This window comes from Alosa sapidissima, chromosome 22 (genome assembly GCF_018492685.1).
Source record: "Alosa sapidissima isolate fAloSap1 chromosome 22, fAloSap1.pri, whole genome shotgun sequence".
In the NCBI taxonomy this organism is placed as follows: Eukaryota; Metazoa; Chordata; class Actinopteri; order Clupeiformes; family Clupeidae; genus Alosa; species Alosa sapidissima.
Genome location: NC_055978.1, coordinates 3,714,112 through 3,721,611, shown reverse-complemented (window position 1 = coordinate 3,721,611; position 7,500 = coordinate 3,714,112). Strand labels below are relative to the sequence as shown.

At 44.5% G+C, this 7,500-nt stretch overlaps 1 protein-coding gene across 5 annotated transcripts in view; it reads left to right on the top strand.

Annotated features, from left to right (window-relative positions):
• scube1 (signal peptide, CUB domain, EGF-like 1) overlaps positions 1 to 7,500 on the top strand; it is a 99,421-nt gene that overhangs the window by 74,717 nt on the left and 17,204 nt on the right. For all 5 annotated transcript variants that reach the window (XM_042078407.1, XM_042078408.1, XM_042078404.1 and 2 more), the window contains one exon: positions 5,249 to 5,371. In XM_042078407.1, the coding sequence (XP_041934341.1) occupies positions 5,249 to 5,371 (123 nt within the window). The remainder of the gene's footprint in view (positions 1 to 5,248; positions 5,372 to 7,500) is intronic.

Here is a 7,500-nt window from a genome sequence, read left to right as displayed (position 1 = left end):
GTGCAAGCTACTGCTCTTTGTAGGGAGGATATGGTAGTGGTTTGTGCGGCCCAATAACTGCTATGCTGCGCTTTGATTAGTAAGCCCTTTAGTGTCGGATCTCTCTCTCCCTCCCTCTTTCTCTCTCTCTCTCTCTCTCTGTCTCTCTCTCTCTGTCTCTCTCTTTCTCTCTCTCTCTCGTTGTCTGTGCGTGTGCCTTGTTGGGTCTTGCCCTTGTAACATAATCATTTCAATATAAACTATTTAGGGCATGTTTAAATCCCTAGCATCTGATAAATGCCCTTTCATCTGTGCTGACAGACAAGTGGGCTCTGCCTCCTCGATGACAGACACTCAAATGGAAGACCAGCTTTATCAGTGCTGGAGGGAGGGAGGGAGAGAGAGAGAGAAAGGGGGAGAAGACAGAGGGAGGGAGAGAGGCGAAAGACAGAGAGAGGGAGAAGAAATGGTGAACATTTTCCAGATGTTTGATTAGAAGGTGCTTGTATTTCTGTGTCATTGGGGGCTGATGAGTTATGTGGATGCAAGCACGTCTGTGCACACGCATGTTTGGATGTGTAGGTGTGTGTGTGTGTGTGTGTGAGTGTGTGTGTGTGTGCGATTGTGTCTGCATGTCTGCAAGTGTGTGTGTGTTCTCTGTGCATTTGTGTATGTCTGTGTGTTTGTGTGTGTGTCAAAGAGATAGAAAAACAGTGTGTGTGTGTGTGTGTGTGTGTGCATGTGTGTGTGATTGTGTCTACATGCCTGCAAGTGTGTGTATGTGTGTGTTGTTGGTCTGGTGGACTGGTACCTTAGACACGTTCCCACTGGCCTGCATTCTTTTGGGCTTGTGGGTAAAGTGGAGGAATGAAAAAGGCAGAAATAGCTGGCACCGTCTTAGTGTCAGTGAACAGGAGAACAAGAAAATGAAGAAATCACTCAGGGACCAAACAAAAAAAAACAAAAACAAAACAACAATATCCTTTTGAATAAGCAAATAATGGCTACAGATAAATACAGTACTAACAGCACAAAAATAGATGAAGCCTAATAAATGAAATATGTATGACTATGAAAACTGGAGCTTTGTTCTTGTAAGTCGAGCAGTGGTAAAAGTTTAGCATTCCCTGGAAAGGCCAGCCTGACTTTATCGCACTAAGACTAAGAGAGTGGGGGTTTTGTGTGTGTGTGTGTGTGTGTGTGTGAGAGAGGGGGGATTAAGCTTACACTAGAGACAAATTCCATCCACCGGTCTCTCAACTCACCCGTTGCTCTCCAAGACAGCAGACACACACACACACACACATACACACTTGTGTAAAAAAAAAAGAGCGAAAAGTGTGAATGCTTTGCAAGATCGGCTGCATTAACACGTCAAGTCCAATGATCCACACAATAACACTCCGCTTGCCATCACCTTATATGACTTCTGCACAGGCCTGAGCCCATGAGGCCGAGCAGCTTGTTGTTCCGCAGACGGCAGGGGTGGATCTTGGCTGCGGCGCTGCGCACCCAGGTTGCTGTTATTGCATGGCAAAGTTCTTATACCAACAAAGCAAACACAAGTGCCTTGTAAATCTGGGCAAAACACGCGGCGGCCCGCGGACAGATATTTCAGCGGGATTAGCATCCCGAGCTCGGCGCCAAAGAGAGAGGGAGAGAGGAGGGGGCTGCTTTTTTGGTGCGAGCCCGCGTCCCCCGGCACCTTGGCCGGTAATTATTTGAACAGGTTCGGGTGTCCGCAAACGCGCTGCTTATAATTGCTTTTTTTTTGTCTCTGTTCGCTCTGTGTTGTTTTCGTTAAAGAGGAAAAAGAAAGGGCCACACATTTCTGAGTGTTACGGCCAGAAATTCAGATGCCCAAAAGTCATCAGACGTTTTTAAAAAGGCTACTCCTGCAGCTCGCCAGACTCATACTGCTGTTTCTTTCTGCCTTTCGTTTGCGTTCTCTTTTTTCTTTATTCTTTTTCCTTTTCTTTGCATCTTTTCTCTTCTTGGCTATACGATTCCCTGCCATAAATCAATATCAATATATTCACTTTCTGGAGAGTTAATGATGTGTTAACAAGACACAGACCCAAATAAGGTTATTGTGTGTGTGTGTGTGTGTGTGTGTGTGTGTGTGTGTGCAGTAATTTGCACTCAACTTAATATATCAATATGCAGTTTTAATTTTATTCACTGAAAGCCAAACGGTATTTATTTTGTCTCATTAGGTCCCTCTCTCTCTATTTTTCTCTCATTCTCTCACTTGTTTTCTCTTTCTTTCTGTCCTTGTGGAATCCCATTTTTATCATTTCAAGATGTCTAAATGCTTAATGTATTTATTTAAGCTCAAAGCTGATTTAAGGTCCATTAAAGCTAATTACATAGCACATTATTAGCCCCTTGACTCTCAGAGTGGATGATATGGAGCCAGAGTGGAGGGAGAGAGAGAGACGGAGGGAGAGAGAGTTTGTGTGTGAGAGAGGGAGAGAGAATACAAATGGCGTAGTTCAGTCAAAATGAGGAGAGAGTGGCAAATAAATAGATAGGTAGAGCCTTGTAATTGTTCAGCTTTTTAAAAATATACACATGCTCTGCTCTGCTCTGAAAAAAATACAACTTACTAATCATTGCAGTATCCCATTTCTTGATCTCAGTCCACAGTCTTTGTGGGTAGGAGTGTGGAGTTACAGTACATCTATTGGAGATCATCATCTTGCAAAGACGTAAGGGGAGAGGAAGTGAAATATTTACTCTGAGGAGGTAACTCAGTTCCCTAAGGGTGTGAGGAAAAGAGTCTGACCCTAAAAAGAGATACACCATCTCCCTCATTCATTCAGAGAGAGAGAGAGATACAGACAGATTGAGAGAGAAAGGGAGAGAGAGAGAGGGAGAGAGAGACTGACAAACAGAAGGTTCTTTGACTTGCTTTTATCAGCTTTTGTCAGTTTTTGATAATCACCAAGTGAAATATGACTGAGGCGACCAAGCTGCCTCAAAAGTTCCGTTCAACCCCCCAGTCGCCCCTCCCCACCCCACTCACTCCATCCACCCTGCCCCCCTTTAAGTTCAAACGAGGCTGTGCAAGTATGCTATCCATCTCTCGCACACTACCTGCCCGCCATTAACCCCATTCACTGCTTACTTTAGCGTGATGAATGTTAGTGCTAGCTAGCGGAGGCTAATGTTAGTTGGCTGATACTGTTCTCAGAGCAGGACTCCCCCACTGCCCAACCATAGAGCTACTGAGGGTGAGGGTGGTTCAGCTGATCTAAGCTGGAGGTTGCATGCTGATCTGAGGTCAGTGGTGATGTCCCAGAGCAGACCTGCTGGGCTGGGCTGGCAGGGTTCCCAGGCTGTTTTCTGCTTGGCTTCCTCCGCGGGTTCAGAGGCTTTGGCGCTAATCTGCAGTGGTTTTCATCACTTAGAACACCAATCAAAAAGGGCTTAGCTGGTGTAATCTTCCATGCTATTGTCCCCCTTCTCCTCCTCCAACTCTACCTCTCTCTCTCTTTCTTTCTCGCCACTCTCTCTTTCTCTTATCATTTCTCTCTCTCTCTCTCCCTCAGGTTTTGTCCTCTGTCACTCTCATTCTTTTTCTGACACAGCAGATGCTGCAGACATTGTGACCCTCAACACACACACACACACACACACACACACACACACACACACACACACACACACACACACGGACTCTTTGTCTTGTTGTGTTTTGGTGTGTGCAGGAGGGATTGAGTGAAGATGTTGCGTGAAACAGGCTTAAGGCTGGCAGACGTTTCTCTCCCTGGAGGCACTGTGTGTGTGTGTGTGTGTGTGTGTGTGTGTGTGTGTGTGTGTGTGTGTGTGTGTGTGTGTGTGTGTGTGTGTGTGTGTGATAGATGAAGTTATAAGCATTTCCATTTTCTCTTTTTCTACCACATACATTCAAATGACTGTTTACTGAAGTTTTCTCCCTGGAGGCACTGTGTGTGTGTGTGTGTGTGTGTGTGTGTGTGTGTGTGTGTGTGTGTGTGTGTGTGTGTGTTCTGCTCTAGCATTGTGCTTCATTATTTCCAGGTAAGTGGCATGTTATGGGATAAGACCTAGTTGTATGGTGGCCTTGGCTGGGATTGAATGATGCTGAATAGGGCTGATGACCCTAATGACACACGCATACACACACACACACACACACACACACACATACACACACACACACACACACACACAGCCTCTGCTTATGTGCTTACAATGGGGAGGAAGCAAGGCATCATGAAGGACTAACCAAGACAATGCCAGGGGGAAAAAAGAATGATAAAAGATAGAAAGCAATGAATGAATGATGGAATGAATAGAGAAATGAAAGAGTGCTGATTTGGGGAGCGAAAGCCAAGCTGTAAGTGCATGCTTTTATTCAATGGAAGTGTGGGTGCATGAAACGAGGGATAGAGAGGGATGGGCGAAAGAGAACATAAGAGAATCTGTTGACATGTACAAGTTTGTGGTCCAATCACAGAGTGTACACAGCAGGCAGAAGTAGATGAATGGTAAAGTGAATGAATATATGGCGAATAGAAATGAGTTTAATTCTGTGTTCTATCACTGTTTGGGATTCCTGGCTCAAAAAGGCAAATAGCAGCAGTTGATTGTGTACGCTAGTTTGGTTGATTGTCTGTTCTTTGTGTTTATGTACAGTATGTTAAGGGTGGGTGTGTTGCTTGTTTGTATATATGTGTGTGTGTGTGTGTGTGTGTATGTGTGCACGTGCACACATGTGTGTGTGAGTGTGTTTGTGTGCGTGTGCGTGACTAGCTGTGACATTCCATGTTGGCAAGACCTCCTGTGGTCAGAGCATTGTGGAAACTTTCTTTACAACCACAGTTCAGTGTTAATGTTGAACTTTAGCCGAGCCAAGACGTGTTTGTTTCCTCAGTACAAATAACAATGCAGCAAACTCCATCCCTTTCTCCCTTCGTTCTCTCACCCTCTCTCTATCTGTCCATCTTGCTCAGAGCCAATGTATGTTTGTTCCCATTACAGAAATAACAACAGAGGAAACCCCAGGCTCTTAAAACACAAACACATACACACACACACACACACACACACACACACACACACAAACACACACACATTCATACAAGCACACACACACACAAGCACACAAATCCCTTGCATAAACCGCATGAACTGCTCAAACACTGCTTTGAGCTTCGAATGCAATTAATAACTGACAGTACAGCACTTGAAATGATTTCCTCTGTTTCTCCCTCTCTCTCTTTCTCTCTTTCTATTTCTGCAGACATCGATGAGTGTCTGGAGAATAACGGTGGCTGCGATCACTTCTGCCGTAACACGGTGGGCAGCTTTGAGTGCAGCTGCCAGAAGGGCCATAAACTCCTGACCAACGAGCGCACCTGCCAGGGTGAGTGATGGACACTTGTCCGTCTGTATTCTGTCGTCCGTCTCATGTTTCACTCTCTGTCTCTTCCTCTTATTCTCTCTATCTCTCCATGCAGGGGCACTGCTGAAAGTGTGGACCCTATGAAAGACTGTAATAGTTACTCTGTGTTAACACAGACAGTAATTGTATAATAATAATCGTTCCAATAACCCTTGGAATCGTCCTATCCTTCCGCCACTTTACAGCGTCTTCACCTCTATGCTTTTCTATCATGCATCATCTTTTCTCTTGTCTTACTCTAACTGCCGCACTTATGACATTTAAACCGATATTATAAATATCCGATTGTCACTGACAAAAAGCCACAAGTACAATTAGATACACTCTAATGGAATTGTTCAAACTTTCAAGAACAACGGATTTCATATATACCCAGGAGAGGTGTAAAATTCCCAGTGCTGTAGGTAGGGGATGTTCTACAGCGACCAATCAACAACCAAGCCCATTTACCAACAAAAACAAAAGCACTAACAAAAGCACCCTTCATGGCCAAAAAACATCACCACCAGAACAACCTGGGAGAGCATTCACTGGGGCTTATCAAGCAGGAAGAGCACTGCAAAAACTGCTTATCTAATAAAATCTAACCACGTGTTACTTATATCAAGATCAAAAAATCTAGCTTTTATTGTTTTTAGTATGAAGAGACTTAACCTCACGCTTTCTCGTAAAATCATTTGACTTAATTTAAGAAGAGTTTGACTTATTTTAGGACGTCTCATCCTGAAAACAAGCAAATTTGTCTGCCAGTGTGTTAAGCAATGTTGTCTTAAAAACAAGCAAATCTGTCTTGATAAGACTCCTTAAAATAAACTTAAGAAGTTTTCTTAAATTAAGTCAAAATGACCGAGAGAGTGCTAGGTAAGTCTTTTCATACTAAAACCAATACCAAATAGATTTTTTGACCTTAATATAACACTTGGCTAGATTTCATTTTTTTCAGTGAAGGGGATAAACAAGCTAAAGATGTCAACCCTAGCTTTACTGTTTTCCCTAGTGTCTGATGTGATGCCGTCCCCCAGCTTGGCAGGCTGCGTGGCACATGTCTTTAGTGTGAGCAGTGGTGGCACTTCACCCTGCGGTGGCTTTCATGCCAGTCTGAGCTGTGCTGTGATGTGGTGACGGAGCCCTCCGTGGCGTCCAGGATGAAGGCAGATTCCTGCAAACATGTCCCAGCAGGTGCCCCCAGCCCCCCCACCCCCCAAACACAAATTATTTTTATTTTATTAAGTACACCCAGCTGCCAGTGCTTTTGTCCGCCCGAACATAAATGCCACACAGCTGTGTTTGTGTATCCGGGCATGTTTGTGGGCGTACCTGCTCGTGTTGGCAGAGGTTTGGTTGTGCCAATCCAGCGCTGCCCCCCTCATTAGGTGGAATGGGTAAACACCAGCCATGGCAGAGTACAGTATACTGAACAATACACTAGACAGGGCAACAAATATACAAATAGAAAAACCACTGGGGATAAATATATACGTATATATATATATACACACACAGACAGAGAGAGAGAGAGAGGAACAAGAAGAAAGAGGAAGCAACAGCAGTGGTGTGACTGTGTCTGCTGTATTTGTGTTTATTGTGTTATTGGTTTGTTTGTTTGTTTGTGTGTGTGTGTGTGGGGGGGGGGGGTCATTTAGGTATCCAGGTGATAATACTTAGAAGTATGTAATTTGAAAACACTTGGCTAAAAGGAATACAAATTGACAAAACGTTTCGGTGTTCATCCGACCACCATCATCAGTACAAATGAGCGCAACAGGAATAGTGTGTTTGTGTGTGTGTGTGTGTGTGTATAGGTGTGTGCATGTGTGTACATGGTTAAAAGTGAAGCATACACAACATCCTACATCTCCGTTCTACATCTCTGGTAAGCTCCTCTCTGAGTGTCAGGGATCAGACACTCCTAAGAACCGTTGCTCCTTCAGGCTCTTTCTCTTGGAATCAGACCTCCACCTGTCACCTCTCTCTTTCTCTCTCTCTCTGCCAGTATCTCCTCCCTCCACCCATTCCATTCTCTTTCTCTCTCTCTGCTCCTCCTCTCTCTGGGCCCAGGTGCTTGGCATCGTCCCTGCCGGGATAAAACA